The sequence below is a fragment of the Phyllostomus hastatus genome, unplaced genomic scaffold (assembly GCF_019186645.2).
Source record: "Phyllostomus hastatus isolate PE091 unplaced genomic scaffold, TTU_PhHast_1.1 phas_contig_37, whole genome shotgun sequence".
Lineage (NCBI taxonomy): Eukaryota > Metazoa > Chordata > Mammalia > Chiroptera > Phyllostomidae > Phyllostomus > Phyllostomus hastatus.
In genome coordinates this window covers 11,980,083-11,998,629 of record NW_025333867.1, presented here as the reverse complement: position 1 = coordinate 11,998,629, position 18,547 = coordinate 11,980,083, and the positions used below count along the sequence as shown (strand labels likewise).

Below are 18,547 nucleotides of genomic sequence, written 5' to 3'. Positions count from 1 at the left end.
GACATATGAATGTTTCTTCACATTTCACAACTATTTTAGGTGCTGGATACTAAGACTGATAACAATTGGCCCTGCTGTCGTAACGAAGCTTACAATTTTGGGAACTAAGTATGTTGACAATATGTCAGCATGTGTACACATTAACATGTATAGGCTAACAGTGTCACCTTCTATCCAATTTTTAGGAGCCAGGGCTTTGTCTTATTTTTCTTTTGCCTGATACTCTGCTATATTATCTGCCTAATAACTCCATTCCTCCCAGACTGACCTTGCCCCTGCCAACCCTCCCAGAAATTCTACATGCTGACACACTTTACTGACTCCCAACTAAATGCCTGCTAGCATCTCCTTATTAACCTCCTTTCAGTTCTCCAACTCCCTCTCTGCCCAGCTAGCCTAGCTAGATATCCATTCTTCTTGCTGTTTTTCTCTGACCCCACAGTCTCCAGTTCTCTCTGCTCTTAGATTTGAGCTCCTCAAACCTGTTAAGTATAAAGAGGAAATCAAGTTTATAATCAGAAGACTGCTCGGAGGGCTGGAAATCAGTGGCCTTTTAAAGGGTGAGGTCACTGAGGGGCCCATTCCACATGGCCTGAAGCAGGCAACTGGGTACCCTCTTTCTGGACAGTTCTGGAGAAACAGAAGATGCTTTGTGCTTTTCCTTTGGTAGTTCTAGACACCACCTTTTTTTTCTTCCCACAATTCATTAAGTTCTAGCTTTCTTTTATTTTCATTCATGCTTTGGCTAGATTAGCTCTCTTCATGTTAACTTCTTGTTCTTAATTTGTGACCTGAGAATTCTGTAAAGAACTAACACTATCTATTGGTGTAGACATAACTGGTTATCAAGCAAGAAAAAGAGAGAAAAAAAGAATGACACAGAAAAAGAGAGATTTCATTTCTGTGGCACCATTGTACATGTAATAGTGGCAGGAGGTACATTTTGCTCTCCAGGAACTGAAGACATTTCCAACTGTCATAACTGAGGGGTGCTACTGACAGATAGTAGCTGTGGCCAGAAATACTGCTAAATATCCTACAATGCAAAGGACAGCGCCCCCCCGCAACACACACACACAAAACATTATCCAGCCCAAAATGTCAGCAATGCTAAAGGTTCAGAATCTCTAAATGCCTGGATTACAGTATATTCAAAAGACCAAGGAAGATTACACAAATACTTTTTGTTTGGGCAGAAATTTATCTCGATTCTCTGAAATTATCAGTAACACCCCTAATGATTTGGCTGACTCTAATGGTTAAGCTTCTGCTTGTGGAATTTCACACACTCCCAACTTAAAGTTCAAAGAATTGCTCACTAACCAGTTATCCTTAACCACATGTGTATGGACCAGCTGGCCCATATGACTGATACACCATTTCTCACTGGGTACACAAGAAGGCTTAACTGTTTAGGAGTTGTTGCCAAAATTTGTGGTGTTGGATGTGCTAATAGACATAAAAATAGCAGGAAGGAAAGTGGAAGTAAAAAATGTTATATGGAGAGAAATTCCACTGGGCTTATCATGCCTTATAAACTTTATGAGTGAGAGAATGCAAAAAGATTCTCCTTTAGATGGGAAGCATGCCAGCTTTGACTAGGAGTACCCTTCCTTCCTTCCTTTCCTTCCATCATCTGGAGCTATAAAAGCAGGAAGAAAGGAAAGAGTTTGGAAATGGGCAGGACACCTGTTTGGCCTGAGAGCTTCAGCTGTGAGGTTGTGCTTTGAAAAGAGAGAAAATAGGGACATATTGCCAAATTGGATCAGACTTTCCCTTCTCTTTTTTAGTAATAGAAATGCAAGGCCGACAAACTGATAAAACTGTTATGATGGAGGGAGGTGGAATAAGGTCTAGGATAGGATGGAGGGAAGTAGTCTTTTTTGTTTGTGTTTCAATAAAACTTTATTTACCAAAACCAAACCAGCTGGTCGTTGGGCTATAGTTTGTAAACTTCTGATATACTAAATAAATGATGTGCATTTTAAATATAAAGATGCAGATATTGTAGGTTAAAAGTAAAATATACCATGTAAGCACAAATCATCAGCAAGTTGAAGTGGCTTAGTATTAGACAAACTAAATCTGGACAAGAAAAAAGACTTCTTTACCAAAAATAATGAGAAAATTTTACAATGAGAAAAAGGACATTTTATCAAGAGAACATGCTGTCCTAAATGTGTGTGCACCTAACAAAAATCTTAAAAATATATGCAGTAAAAGCATATAATGTTCAAAAGAGAAATAGATAAATCCACCATTATAATGAGGTATTTCAACTTTCTTTTCTCAACAACTGTTAGAAAATGTAGACAGAAATCAGTAAGTAAACAAACCTGTTACAACTGTAAAATCCAATCTGTGAGGGAAATAATCCTTTATGGATACCCTACTCCCTCTTCAACACACACAAAATAATAAATTTTAAAAATCTGATTCTTCTGACATCTTATGTTAATGGTCTCTTCTTTTCTCATTTAACAAAAAATATAAAATAAAATAAAAATTGAGAACATAAAATCTAAAATTGAGAATCTGAGCATGTGTTATATTTTATAGGGCCATACAGAAAGCAGGCCAGAGTGCCAGATCTTCTGTTAGATGATCACCATGGCAGGTTCTGAGCCTAGGAGAGACTGTTAAGCAGATGATCTGAGCTAGAGAAATATACCTATAAGGACTGAAATAAAAGGAAGGACAAGTTCCAAATGAATGACAAAAGAAAATTTGGGTATGGATTTGTCATTTATGGGCAAGTACCATCTCATGAACTGGTTTTGTTCTTGAAAGTTGAATTGGCTACTGGAAGCAACAACAGCACAAGTAGAGTGGAAGGAAGTAGGAATACTTCACTGATTGCTGGATAGGACTTTCAAAAGTTCATAGTCCAATGCTTATTTACAGAGAACGAAAGTGGTTCAGAAAAGTTGACCATCATGCCCAAGATCACTGTGAGATTTAGGAACAAAGTGGGTCTTGGGATTCCCCAGGCAGTCCACTAACCGTGCTGTGTTGTCTACAAGCAGGAAGTCAGTAAAAATGATGGCGATGAGCAGAGGGGTAGGAGGTGGGCTGCCAGGGTGACTGGAAGGCATGAGGGAGTAGAAGAAGTGAAGGTGGTAGGAAAGGAATACTCCAGAATTAAAGGGCAGAAAGTGTGATGCCTGGTCTGGGTCCCATCCTACCTGCAGTAGACAATTTTGTGTGTACTCTTAGTGGAGGCTTCCTACATGTGGGGATTTGGTACCTATTGTTTCACAGGAGATGTGGCATACAAGGAAAAAAATGGCCAAGATGGAGTCTGCAAATTCTTTCCAAAATGTCTGCATTTTCGCACTGCTGTTTTCTCAGGCCCCTGAAATTCATTAATTTATTCAACAAATATTTACTCATCCCCCCTCCCCCCAGTCTATGCCAGGTACTGTCCCAGTCCACATGGCTATAGTACAGAATAAGACAGACAAGTCCAGTTCCTTGAGTAAGTCCAGAATAAGTCCAGTTCCTCGGGAGTTTGCTTTCTAGTGAAACAGATAAAAAGTAAGCAAATAAATATAATAAATATAATATCTGACCCTGTTAAGTGCTATGAAGAAAATAATACAGGGTTAATATGATAGTGACTGGATAATCTACTTTAAATTGGGTGGTAAGGAAAAGCCTCTTTGAGGAAATGACATTTGGTAATATGCAAAGAACTAAAGACGGAGATGTTTAGGTAGAAAGCAGAGTCCACACAAAGGCCCAAGTGTGTGATCAAGCCTGGTATGATCAAGGAACACCCAAAAAGCCAATGTAGCTGTAACTTTTAGTGAATAAGGAGGAGCAGATGAAATGAGGTCATCAGGGATGAGCTCAGCCCTATCAGACAGAGCATGTGTTCGTGTAAAAAACACTCATTAAGTACTTACTATGCCCAGGGTATTGCTGACCATATAAAAATGAAACTGAGAAACCCTATCTCAAGGATTCTGTCCCCAAGGAAGAAGTTAAAAGTTTTAGTCAGGGTGACAGAATACTCAAAACAACTCTGCTACAGGTTAGAAAATGGTCCACTCCAGACAGAATCACAACGCAGACATTACTCTGCCGCTTAACGAGGACAGGGGCTTTCCAAATCCAATTGTGTCAACACACCCATGCACCTACCAGAGCCAGTTTATAATCTAAATAGGGACACACTAGATGGCCAAAGCCACGGTAAGAGGTCTAAGATACGACCATCTGCTCTCCCAGGGTAAGGAGGTAGGGTCATTTCAGAGATGAGTAACCGAGTCCACCTTTCCTCATCGCGTGTGCCTTCTCGGTCTTCGTGGGTGGGGGAGAGCCAGAGGAATCCCCCGACCGGGGCCTAAATCCGCCGTATTCAGAAAAACCAGTCAGGGGAGCCGCGGTGATTAGCACCTGATTCACCGAGGCCCTCAAGGCAGGGTGGCGACTGCCCGTAACAGCCCCCGCCCCCGACCCCATGAGTCGCCCCAAGGGAAAAGGTCTGCGGATGTTTTGGTGACTTGGACCTGCCGGAGGTAGCTGGTGACGCTCAGCCTCTAGGTAGGGGTGAGGCCTGCGCGCCCCCCGCGCTCCGCCCCCGCCCGCCGCCGGCTCCGGGAACGCGCGTGCGCGCTCGACTGTCGCTCGCGCCGGGAACCCTGGTTCCCGCCCCTCCCCCCGCGGGCCGCTGGCCACAGGGCGTCAGACTACAGCTCCCAGGGAGCCTGCCGGGGAGGGCTGCGAGGGTCTCGCTCTGGGCGTCTGCGGGCGAAGCGAGACCGTTTCCCGGCAGAGACCCCGCTGCTGTGCCCGACCCGACTGGGAAGTCCAAGGCGGAGGGGCGGAAAGCCCCAGAGTCCCTGCCGAGTCCCTGGAAACAGCCCTGCCTCCCTGACGGCCCCGGTTGTCGTTGTTGTTGTTTATACTTAGAGCACGAAATTCCTCCCCAGCGCCTCCTCCCTCCCGCCCCACCTGCTCCTAATCCTCCAGCAGTAACGCCAGTAGGGAGCCTGCGCCCTCATTGCCAAGGGTACTTGAGTTCGCACTCAGCCACCATGGGGAATGGGATGAACAAGGTAAAGTGTCTTTCTTTCATCTGTGCTGTTTTTGCCTCCACTTTTCAGCCTTCCCTCCCGCGGTGTTTGCTGGTCAGAGCAAGCCCTGCCGGTTGCCCTGTCTTCGCTCCGCACCTGCCTCCCTGGTGTCTCGTCCCCGCGACAGCAACGTGGGGAGGGGGCGGTGCATCTGGGCGGTGTTGGGTGAGTCTGCGTATCCAGGCCCCCGCCCGGCCCCCCCCCCCGCCCCCAGCATCGGGGCCCTGCTGGCTTCCGGTTGAGCAGCGCCCCTACCCCATCCCCCGTCCCCCGCGCGCCAGCCCTGCCCTTGGTGTTCTGCGGCTGACGACCAGCTTGCCCTTTATAAAAGCGTTGGTAGTTCTGCCGACGCGTTGGCTGAGCACCGAGCGCTGCGGTTTCTTCTTTTTCTCCCCACTTCGCTCCCAGACTGGGTTCTTGAAGCGTCACCACCCATGTCATTAGTAAACTGCAGTAGATAGGTGTCTTCTGTAACTTCCTTCTCTCCTCAGGGTTTTTGTTTGTTTGTTTGTTTGTTTGTTTTAACTCCCCGTGTGTACAGATGAAACTTTCTTGTGGACAGAGAATTTGACAGAGGCCTAAGTCCTGAGATTGGTGGGGTGAGTGTGGGACAGGTGAGAGAACAGCTTCAAAGCTGATTTATACTGGGTCATGTGGCTTATGGAACAAGGCCAACCTGTTGGTTGGCTGCTTGTGCAGATTATGCCTTCTAGAAAATCCGTGCAGCTCTCTTTCATTTGTTCTGGCCCCCACCTTCTGCTCTCGTTTCTCCAGACGCCCACCCCCCAGGCTGTGGGATAGTCTTGTATCCTTCCTGCCACTGGAAGGTACCAGATGTCAGCTCTTGCAGTTCAGAGCTGCCTGGGAGTTGACCGTGTATGTATTCATGGCAACTACAAGGTTAAAGGATGCGTGATCTGACACTACTGGTTTAAAGGGAAGATATTAAAGCAAAAACTTTTAAAAAGCCTTTAACAAAGACAAGTCCACAGGTCTTTAAAATGGTCCTGGGACAGAGATTAGCTTCTGGTCTTCTGCATCTCTTCCCCAATTGCATTCCATTCACCCACTTCTCCACATACATTCAGTTTTCATATTTGGTGGGTGTAACTATGTGGCTTTATTTTTTTATTTGCATCAGCACTGGGGTCAGTATTGATTTGGTTCTTTTAGCTGGAGTGTCAGATGTGGGGTAGGGAATGTTAGGTGACAAGGAAAAGGGCAGTAGAAGTAGTGCTATGTATGTAGTTAACTCTTTTCTCCTGCCCACTTTGTATTTCTTGTGTTCTGCAGATCCAGTTTATGAAAGAACTTTTGTGTGTTTTGGGCCTGCATATCTGAGGTTTTTGGTAACCAGAATTGTATACATTGTGTGTGGGTTGTTTTTGTTGTTGGGGGGGGTGGGGAATGGTTCGTGGGACACTGATAAAGTTTGGAAACAGACTGTCTTTTGAATAAATACTTGGCATTACGTCCCCATTAGTACTGGAGTCTGTCAGCACCACAAGTCTTCTGCCTCTTAAATTAAAACAGAACAATAAAGTTGCTTTCACAAGTTTGTGGGCCCGGTCTGCTTTCCCATTAGTTGTGGTCAAACCTTAGCTATCCTTTGTTCTTTCTGCAGTTTTTTCCACTTAAATTGTTTACTCTCCAGCTGTTTCATCATTTAATTTGTTACATATGTATTATAATTTAAAGAACATATTTCAAAATATAAATGATTATCCAAGGGTTCAAAATTAATTTCAGGGTTGTCAACAAAAGCAGTCCTATTCATATCACGATTTTACCTTTCAAAAAAAGTAATAAATTTCTTGCTAATGTTTTTATACAAACCAGCTTGTATTGTAAATAGAACCACTATGTCCAATGTAGGCATCGAGAAACATACATACAGATAGATTTAGAGACATCCTTAATTCAACAAATGTTTATTGTGTACTTGCTATTACAGTTAGGTGCTGTAATGATAGAGGTGGTGAGGTTAGAGTATAATGGTAATGACACAAACAAAGGTCTTTCATAGAACGTTCAGTATAGACTGGTGATTGCCCAATAGAAATATGTGAGCCATATATTTAATTTAAATTTCTTTAGTAGCCACATTAAAAAAGTAAACAGAAACAGGTCAAGTTAATCATAGTAATATATTTTATTTGACTGAAATATATTCAGAATATTGTCATTTCAACATGTAACCAGTATATAAAACTATTCATACAATGCTTTATAGCTTTTTTTGTACTAAGTCTTCAAAATCTGGTGTATATTTTATACTTAAATCATACCTCATTTGGAATTAGCCACATTTTAAGTACTTAGCTACTGTAGCTAATGGCTACTGTATTACACAACATGGGTGTCTGCGTGTGTGTGTAAGAGAGAAAGAGAGAGCACACATGCACAAACACAGGGTGGGGAGGAGTAGAGGCTCCAGAGGATAAGATAAACAATTTCAGAAGCTTGGGCTAAATAGACGTGATGAAAGAAAGCTAGAAGTGTCATTCAAGCCAGACCAAGGATCCTGCTGGGATAAAGATGTCTAAGCTGAGATCAGAATGAATCGCTCGAAGTTACAAGATTAATTAGTGGCAAAGTAGGTTGCTGGAAGCCAGAAATTAAAAGCCTTAAGTAGAATTTGTCTATGTGTTACTGTGTGACTTGGAACTAGGCTTCATTGTTTCCCTATCTGTAAAAAAAAAAAAAAAAAAAAAAGTTGATACGCAGTATGTCAGTGGAATTATTATAAGGTGCTAACCATAGAAATGCTTTTCTAAAAACATTTATAAGTAACATATAATAAATACCCTTAGAATTAAAAACATAATTTACAGTATGTGTGTCCTGAGGTTACCGGGACAAAATTTTTTTCCAGTCTCAGTCAAGTTGGTCATCCTTGGTAAAGGAAAACATATGAACTAACCCGTGCAGATTCTGTTCTGACTGCTTTGAGTATAGCAGTTTTTATTTACATTTCATGCCCTCTTAGAGGGTCTTACCCAGTTGTTCCAATCTCTTGTGGGAGAATGTCATGCCCATCTCAGGTGTACACAGTTTGTTAACACAGAATACAAAGGAAAGAGGCTTCTGTATCCTGGCCAATTGAGGACGATGAGAAAATACAGAAAGAACACAGCAGTTGTGTTCTATTATTTTTTGAGTCTCATATCACATGCCTACAGTTTATAAAATCTAAACCTCACTATAGTCCTAGGAGGTCAGTCTGTCTTATCCTTTTTGTGCAAGGTTCTATGGATTGGGAAATGGAGACTTAGATTAAGTAGTATGACTAAGGTCACGACGCTAGGAAGTGGCAGAACTGTATTTGGAATCCAGTTTCCACTAATTTTGAAGATTGTAGCAGTCTTTCCTCCTTTGAGCTAGGATGCCAGTTCATCCCAAGTGAATTCTGAAGACACTTAAAAGTAACTTGAAAAACTCTTCAGAACTACAAATTAATTGCAAAATAGGAAAGCCACCTCCCCTCTTCATGTTTGACATTGATTAAGAGGAGGAAGGAAAGGCAGGCAACTAAAACTGTCATTTCATTGCTTTTTGGCGATTCCCAAATAGATTCTCTGAACTGGCCCAAATTATAATCACTAATGAGCTTATTGTGTGCCAGGAAATGTTTTGAGATTTTACCACATAGAACTCATCTGATCCTTACCACAACCCTCTGAAGTAGGTACTGTTATTTGTATTCCCATTTTATAGAGGAAGTACACAGAGGTTAGGTGACAAGCCCAAAACTACCCATTGGGTAAGTGGCAGAGCCTGGACTCTAAGCCAGATGATCTGGTTCATAGCCATAATGAAGAGTGCCTCACTGTGCTGCTAAGATCAGTGTAGTAAATGTTTCTAGGAGGATTAGAATTAAACTAAATAGGCTAAACATGCCAATGTCATGTTTTTGTAGAGCCTTTGCAAACTCCTAATTGACTCAAAGTTCTCTCAAGTGTCTAAACCCCCACATCTTTGGGGGAGGCCTATAAAGAAAACTCCTGTCCTCATCATTTTATTAGTCTTAAGTACTAGAATACCTCACTAAAAAACAAAAATCTAGTCTTTGTCTAGCCAGCATTATGTTGGAGAAACCCACCCCAAATGCTTCCATGTACATGTTTTTATCTTGATCAACCCTAATGACATAAAAACAGGCTCAAGTATTACCATGCTAGGGTAGGATATGAGGACTGTCTGGCTCTGGTGTCTTTTCCCCCACTGACTGTCAGGATTGGTTCAATTCATGCAGTTCTCAGCTGTGCAGTCTGGTGGCCTCTTCCTTTCTTATGGCTCCATGTCCTCTGAAAGCATCCATCCTGGTGGAAAACAGTGCTGTCCCAGTATTTATAGGAAGCTTACTCCTATATCTTACTCATGGTAATGGGAGGCAAACACTTCAATTAGTGTATCACTTTTTCATGAGAGACCCACTATTAAGAAGGATGGTGGTATCAGAAAGCCTGACTTGGAGTGTCTCTACCACTCTTGCTGCTTCATGCTGTGATCTTGAACAAGACACAATGTTTCTGAGCTTCAATTTATTTCCCTCGATTCATAGTGATGTTGGGTAGCTTATCTAGTCTCTTTATTTGCTTTAAAATGAGTATAATGGTACCTACCTCAGTTTCTACTCAAATTCTTGAGAGAAGCAAATGAGAATTTATTAGAAGACATTTTTGAGAACTATAAAGTACAAATCTGCACTTGGATTTGGTGCATCAATAGTTATAGTAGTGATGACAGATGCCTTGGATATGGTTGACATCTGTTTTAAAATGGCTTTTTCTCCTTAGGAAGATAAGGGAGTATAGTCACAAAAGGAATATAGTTAAAAGGGAAGAGAGCAGAGGGAATATGCCCCTTATGTATAGTCCAGGGTTTCTCAGCTTCTGCAGCATTGTTCTTTGTTGTGGGACTGTTGAGTGCATTTTAGGAGTTTTAGCAATATCCCAGGCAGCCACCCACTAGATGCCAGTAGTTCCCTCCCCACATGTGACAACCAAAAATGTATCCAGGTTTTATTGCTGTGTGTCCCCTGGAAGGCAAAATCATCCCCCATTGAGGGTTCTTCACTCAGAACCTCCTGCGGCCTGTGTGATCTGAAGATGAATAATTCTTACAAGGAGGTAGAGGGCCTAAAAGGTCGAAAAGCACTGTTTTGGTATGGTAAGGAGCTGGAAGTTTAGACATCTTAGTGTAGTAGATGCTGCTGTCTCCACATGGTGGCACCTGACTTGGTGGCTTTCATAATTCACCTAGTTGTCCATTCACCCATTCATCAAATTACATTGTTGAACACCTGCTATTGTCCAGGCACTATGGTAGATCCTGTAGGGGGAAATAAGTGTGCAAGACAAGAAGGTCCTGCCACCCGAACTAGTCCCAGGCAGCTTATAGAGGAATCCCTTTGTGGGAGGTAAGTGTACTGTGGGTGGTGAGTATATTGTGAGTGGCACACTGCTACAGCTGTGTCTGTGGGGCTTATGGTAGCTCCATGATGGTAGTCCTTCTGTCTCCTCTACACCACCCCCTGGATACTTTCTCTCTTCAACATTGTAGTTTTATCTCATTGAAGGAATAGATGCTTCAGGCATATGAATGTACATAAGACTATTCTCAGAAAATTCATTTTATAAATGCAAACTGGTTAAGTTCATAAACCAATGGTATTAAGAAAGTCTATGACATTTAACCCTTAAAGAATCCACCAAAGTTCTTCCCCTTACCCAGGCTTTAAAATTCAGAAAGTCCTTGCTGACCTAGGGAGAATCACAAACCCTCCCAGTCCCATTACCTGTAGTGCTGCTTGATCAAGAATTGCCACCCTCATATCTGTTTGGGTGGTGGTCCTAGATTCCACTGCATCCTGATAAACTAAGAGAACTATTTAAAAAGTCAATTCAAAATATTTTTCTGTCTTAGAAGCAGTATCCTTTTGTGCTTAAGAGTTTTTTTGTGGCTAAGGAGCTGATTTTTATGCACTTTTGTATGACCATTGCCAATAAGGTATAGATGTGAATAATATTCATCAAGAGGAGCCATCAACCATGGAAAATTTTTAGCATGGTCTCAAAGGATTACTGTAGAAGGAGTCTACCTTTCATAGTCTATCTTAAGACAGTCTTTTAACAATAAAACAAGAATCTTTATTGACCAGCAGTATCATCTTCCTTTAGTGGTTATCTTTTAATGTGCCAGACTCAATGGTAGGATTTGGGGACACAGCAGGGCAGAAGACAGACATGGTCCCTGCTTCAAGGTCAACCAAAAAAGTTTGCAAATTAAATAATTTTAGGTATCGATAAATGTGATGAAGAAAGTAAGACAGAGTGATGTGATAGAGTAATAGGGACTGTAGTGGTTGGGATAGACCTCCCTAGGAGCTGTCATTTCATGGGACACCTAAATGACAAGGAGCCGCCTAGGTGAAGAATGGGGAAAGAACATCCTTTGCAGACGGAAAGAACAGTTGTTTCTAAGACCTAAAGGTAGCTAGGATCAATTCTAAACTTAGTCTTTTAGAGTCACAGAACATTCCCAAGTTGCATTTGTAAGTTTTTTCTTTGATCTATCCTTCTTACCATGTGAGCATGGTTTCATTCCTACTGTGTTCTTGCTTCTGGACTGAATTCAGACTCCATGAACTCACATGTTATCCCAAATGAACACTCACCTCTTCCTTGGGTTCCTCTATAAGCCATGTCTCTCCTAGCAAATTATTTATTTTCATTTTCTTTTTTTGTACTTAGGGATTACTAGCAACAACATGGGAGAAGTTGGGTCAGTTTTTTTGAGTTTCAAGTTTGAACTGCAAAACTGATCAGTATAGAAGTTTAAATTTCATGGGCTTTTATTCTCATTGAAAAAAAATGTAATTTTTCTCCCCGCCAATGGTCTCCAGCCTCCCTTAATCTTGTTTTGTAATTTTATATGGAAGAAACTACAGAAAATGAGATTGAGAAATTTACTTTTTATTTCCAGCTTGTGAAGCTCTAGCTTACTCTTCTGGTCTGGGAAATGGACTTAAAACTTCACTGATACAACTCCGTCTTCTCCTTATATTGCTTTAAAATATTTTAACTGCATACAAAATGTACATCTTAAATGATTTTTAGTAAGTTGGCTCCTTGATTTTAGTGAGTTCAGACCTCTGCCTCTGCCAGCTCTCTGCCCTGATGTCCTTTCAGGATGCTGCTCTCTTCCAGTCCCAGCCCCAGCCCCAGCCCCAGCCCCAGCCCCAGCCCCAGCCCCAGCCCCTGGCCTAGCGTCACTGACCCCACATGGAGGTCTGACTGGGCAGACAGGGACAAAGTTTGTTCTCGCAAGTGTCATTTAACATTGGTTCATCTCTCTCCTTCCCTTGCTTCACCTCTTCTCACCCTATTCACATTGGTTATTTCTTCACTGTAAAAACATTTACTTAAGTACCCTGTCAATCAAGTGAAAACCATTTGAGCTTAGAGGAAAGATGAACACAAAATATGATCAGGCAGCAGATAAATTAGACTTCTCATGGGCCATAGTCAGCCTGCACATGTGTTTTATTTATCTATCTATCACAATACTGAAAGTTGTTTGTCTTAATGCAGTTGACATTCTTTGAAAATTAGGCTGTTTCCCATAAAACCTGGACGATGAAATTGGGGGGTCTGGCCTGTGTCTCTCTGTCCTTGAATATGGCAAAGATTGAGGAAGGTGCTTGGCATAGGGCAGAGGCCGTAGACATAAAAACCTCAATCCTTCAAGGTCTCACTTGCTGAGGTGTCAGATCTGAATGTTATCCTGATAGCTACTTAAAGCCCTAAGAAGCTTTTAACCTGAAATATCACCTGATCAACTTTGCATGTTGGAGGCAGGTTGAGGAATCCTTTGGACTTGTCAAGTCAAGGCAGGGAGATCTCTAGGAAGCTCTTGTAGTAAATCAGAGGGGAGGCCTAAGAAGCTGAACAAAGGAACTGCTGCACTGTAGCTCCAGGAGTAGTGGAAGGAAGTGCTATATGAGAAATAACGAGTTCAGAGTAGAAGGAATCTCCTGTCAGAGTGACTTCTGACTGGTTCTTGGAGTGCCACTGGGGTGCTGCTTTCATGTTGGGTAGGGCTCTGCTGGTCTGTGACTTGCTTGATGGTTTGTGAAACTTATTTGCATTTGTATATTTTCTGGTTTGAAAAGTCTGCATCAGGGTCTGCGGTCTCAACAACAGAACCCAAATGTGGCTGCTTTAGGTAGAATAGGTCAGAAGGCCCCTGTAGTAATTTGTACACATTCCATCAGTTTTTTAGTAAGTCAAAGATACTTGAAGAACTCCATGCCTGTGATGAGCATTACTATGTGCTGCTTTCAGAGTTCTTGGTAGGAGTGGACAAAAATAAGGAGTGAGAAGCAGAGAGGGTGTGCAGTGGTGGTGCTAAACTAACATAAGGGTGTTGCCTAGGAACTGGGGGTATGCAGGGGGTGCGTGTGAAAAATACAGTCCCCAATCCTCACCTCAGATCTACTGAATCATACCAGTAGATCTGGAATGAATCTACTGGAATGGAGGCTTGGTCTGGAGGCTTGTCCAGAAATTTGAATTTTGAACAGATTCTGGTAATTCTAATGGATAGTTTGGTTTGAGAACCACTTCTTAGGAGAAGGAGACCCTTAAGAGCAGATGTATATTTTCAATTAAGTTGCACATTTAGAGAGTCCACTTATTCACTTAGCAACTCTTTATTGAATGATAATCATGGGCTTGCTGCGGGCCAGGAGCTGGGAATGCAGCTGTGAGTGACAGGGTGTGTTTACTGCCCAGAGAGTCTTCCAGACCAGCAGAATGGACAGACGTTCACCTGGTAATGCCTCCATGACAGCATCACTACAAGGGGAGCACAACAGATTGTGGGCACCAAAGCAGGGATCTGTTCTAGACTCTGGCATCAAGACAAGGCCTCCTTTGGGCATGAGGCAGAGCTGCCCAACAGTGGGAACAGCATGTACAAAGACCTCACATAGCAGAGGGTGGGTTTGCTGGAGCTGTGATAGAAGGCTGGGATGTACAAGAGTGTGTAGGGTGTTGGAGGGGGAGTGTAGGATGTGGTAAGGAAAAGAGGAGTTGTGGGAGAAAAGGCCGGCAGAAGGGGTAAAGGGGAGACTGGAGGCACTTGGGTTTGTGGCTGGACTCAAGATGCCAAAGAGCAAGCACTTGAGGGGCTTGAAGTGAGGAAGGATACATGGGATCCTTGAGGACCTGTGGGGGATCCTGGTCTTTTAAGTTCTGTGAGTTGATGGACACCAGCATGCCACCATCCATACATTATTAGGTCAGGCTTAGTACTGGCCAAAGCCCTGGAGACTGGTTAGGCATGCTGACCTCCTTGGGAGGTGCTGGAAGTGGATATGGCAGGCAGTCTGCCTGAGCTATGTTCCAGCTACTCTGGTGAGGGCCCTGCCTCTGTGTGCAAAACACTGTCACTTTCAAGTCTGTAACACTCATGTCTGGTCTATGTCTCTCCCCTAGATCCTGCCTGGTCTCTATATTGGCAACTTCAAAGGTGAGTTAGTTTTGTTTTGTTTTTGTGTTTTTGTATTATTGTGGTAAAATATGTATAATATAAAATATGCCATTTTAATTATTTTAAGCATACAGTTCAGTGGTGTTAACTATATTCACATTGCTAACTATAGCACCATCCATCTCCACAACTTTTTCATCTTCCCCAACTGAAAGTTAGTACTTCTAATACCCATTCAGTACTAACGATAATACCCATTAAACACTACCTCTTGATCACCACCCCCAGCCCCTGGAAACCACCATTCTACTTTCTGTCTCTATGAATATGACTACTGCAGAAACTTTATATAAGTGGAATAATACAGTATTTGTTCTTTTGTGTCTGGCTGATTTTACTTGGCATAATGTCCTCAAGGTGCAGCCAATTTGTAACATGTCAGAATTTCGTTTTTAGGGCTGGATAATACTCCATTTTATGTATATACCACATTTTGTTTATTTATTCATCTATTGATACACATTTGGGTTGCTTTCACCCAAAGGTAAGTTTGCTTTTTAAAAGGTCATCAGTTTTAGCCTTCTCACACATGATTGAACCAAGGTATAAACTCAGTTTATTCAAAGCCTGGTCTGGACATGGCCACCATATGTGCTCAGGCTCCTTGTAGGACCCTCATTCTCATGCCCCGACCCCTTAGCTAATGCTGACAGAATGATTTAGACTGTGCAATTTCCAGTTTGACCTCTGATCTTCATTTAAATTCTGCACACTTATTGGAACAAGATCTGAACAAAATGGCTAAAAGATATGCTTAGCAGCCATGGAATTTATTTATAATCTTTTATCACTTTTTTTCTAGATATTATTAATAAATTTTCAGAAACTTGTTTGTTTTAATCACCTGGAAAAAATAAGAGGCAAATTTATCTTTGGCAGATTATTCTCATCTTATGATGACTTTTTTTTTTTAAAGATTTTATTTATTTATTTTTAGAGAGAGGGGAAGAGAGGTAGAAAGAGAGGAAAAGAAGTTTCAATGTGTGGTTGCCTCTCGTGTTCCCCTTACTGGGGACCTGGCCCACAACCCAGGCATGTGCCCTGACTGGGAATTGTACCTGTGACCCTTTGGTTCGTAAGCCGACACTAAGTCCACTGAACCACATCAGCCAGAGCTGATGACTTTTCTTTTGACACATTCCTCTGAAGCTTATTAAATATGTATTAATTGATTTGCCATCAGCTATTGACTTTTTATTTTTAGCTTCTCTGTCTCAAAATGCTCTGTGATCACAGAGGTGAGTAGAAACCCATGGAGCAAAGTGCATGGAGGCAAAGAGGCAAGGAGGGGTGGGTTCCCATGCTGTGTGATGTCTTGAGTGTATCTAACTTGAAAACACTGTTTCTATAGCATGAAGACAGGATATACTACAGGTAGGAAACATGCAGAAACAAGTTGACTGTGGGGTCAAGAGAGCCAAACTTTGTCATGGGTATCTGAAATACAATTCTTCTCTCACTGTACAAGCCAGAATATACTGTTGTCATTTTTCTGGTTGTCTAAATTTGTGAGTTCAGATTCAAATTGATTATAAAAACAATCTTTATGATTTCTCTGCATAATATTTATTGCCTCTTTTTCCTTAGAAGGCCCTCCTCCTCAAAAAGAATTAAGCACAGGGAGGTGACAGCTAGGTGTCAGTTGCTATGAGAACATGTTAAAACTAGTACTGGAGTTCCTAAATCAGTAGGTTTTGTAATTCTGAAAAAGCACCAAGTGTTTTGTGGTAGGCAGCCCATTGGAGCCGGAATATATTAAAGAGCAAATATCTTTAGGAGTTTATTTAGTGAGTTTTTATTAACTGCTTTCATGGGGGGGGGGGTATCTTTGTATTTGAAACAGAGTTTAGGATAATTTCTTAGAAGTAAATTACTAGATGAAGTATTTACAAATTAAAAATTGTAATAAAGATCCAAGATGGCAGCAAAGCAGCTGGCAGCTCCAACCACTTACTCCTAGACCCAGACCAGAACTGCAGTCAAAACACAGAGTGGAGAGTGAGTAAAAGCATCTATGAGTGAGAGAGTATGTGGACCAGAGTGTGGGGAGTGCATGGCAGTAGGCAAGAACTGGCCTGCCCTGTGTTATAGTATAGCTGGGAGACTCTTTCCAGCTTCAGCTGGGAAAGATCCTGAGAAAAACTTTATCTAAAACTGTCAGAAGTTCTGAAAGGTGGTGCCCAGTCCTGTCCATAAGAGATGGTGTGATTTTTGGGGAGGGGAACCATGTGAAGAACTGGCCCCCTAGGGACCAGTGCTATATAGTGTGGAGGCCACGCAGAAACTATATTTAAAGGGTCCCCTACACCTGTGCACATAGGCATAGCAGCTCTGCTAGCTGAAAATGAAGATGAATAGAGTACACTGAAGGAATGGTAGGACCTAAACCAGCACAGCTTGAGAACAGAAGGCTGTTCAGAGAGGAGAATTTGGGCCAAACCTCCTGCAAGAGAACAACAGGCTCGGGACTGGAAGGCAGGAGCAGAATGCCTGAGTTTTGCTACAGCCAGCCGGATAGCCTTACAAGAAAGGCAAGCACAACCCCCACCTTTGGGATTACAGGTCCTGCAGATCTGTGAGTCCAGGCTCAGGAGTTTCCTGCTGGGTGGTACATTACCGCAGAGGAAATAAAGAAAAGGCTGTGAAAGAACCCTTCAACAGACACCTAGGAGCTGCAGATCCTTGGGCACTGATCTACTAAACCCAGCAGAGCAGAGAGAAAATAGAGACTGGCACAACAAGGCGCTATCTTTTCTCCTGCATAGCTGTTAACATTCGTTTCTTATCCTTCGAGTTTGGGCATAATATGGCACCAGGTTTTATATTATTGTTATTTCAGATCCTATATTTTGCTCTTCCCTTCTATTCCATTTTACCTTCTTTCTTCTTATTATTTTTGTTTTAACTTCTATTTTCTCTCTTGCCACAACTTGTTTTTATTCCACAGTCTAACTATGTCTTCTTGCTCCAGCCTTTCAAAACCATTTGTAATTGTCATTAGTCATCTCACATTCTTTTTTCAGTTCTTAAAATACCCTTATTCTCTCCCCACTGTTATCAGTCTTTGCTCGTTGGTTGTGGATAAGGTGGTGGTTGTTTCATTTCTTCAATCTTATTTCTAAATAGTCACTATTTTTGAATTTCAATTCTCAAATTTTACCGTTCCCTTCTCTTACTACATTTTACTTTCTTCCTGCCCATTTTTCATTTTAAATATTAATTTTCCCTGCCTTAGCCTTGTTTTCATTCCACACTCTTAGTATTCCTTCTCTCTCTATCCTCTCAAAATAATTTCTTTCTTCTAGACATCTCATAAGCTTGCTCTTTTTTTCCCCTCATATTCCCATCCCACCTATATAAATCTTAGCCCATTTGTTGTTGATATTTCTGTGGTAGATCTTTTTCTCCAGTTATGTCCCTATTATTTTATATATATATATTCTTTTCATTGTTTTCTCTCCCTCTCTCTCTCTCTCTCCACACACACACACACACACACACACACACATAAACTTTCTGTTTAAAGCTAATACTATGTTTCCTTTCTCTTACCCCATTCTGCCTCCCTTCTTTACTTTTTTATTTATGATATAAATTTTATTTTCTTACTCTTTGTCTTGTCTATATTCCCAACTCATACTATTGTTCCTCCCTGGACCCTTACAAAATCACTTAATGTTGCAATCATTTCACATTTGTTCTAAATTTCTTATAATAGTCCTAAACCCTTTTCACCTTTATTAATATTGGCTTATTTGCTATTAATAGTGTGGTTGTGGGTGAAGGTTTTTGCAGATGTGTGTTTGTGTCCTGGGCTGTTTGGTTTTCTTCTGGTAACACCTGTACCATAATGTACAAGACATGGTAGGCAGAGTGACTCTCAATCTGCCACCAGGAGGGAAGGGCCC

At 41.9% G+C, this 18,547-nt stretch overlaps 1 protein-coding gene across 1 annotated transcript in view; it reads left to right on the top strand.

The window, feature by feature from the left end:
* The first annotated feature begins 4,671 nt into the window (after positions 1 to 4,671).
* The window catches only part of DUSP22 (dual specificity phosphatase 22), a 63,045-nt gene continuing 49,169 nt past the window's right edge, over positions 4,672 to 18,547 (top strand). The window contains exons 1-2 of the mRNA XM_045841761.1: positions 4,672 to 5,063; positions 14,585 to 14,618. Coding sequence (XP_045697717.1) covers positions 5,043 to 5,063; positions 14,585 to 14,618 — 55 coding nt within the window. The 5' untranslated portion in view covers positions 4,672 to 5,042. The remainder of the gene's footprint in view (positions 5,064 to 14,584; positions 14,619 to 18,547) is intronic.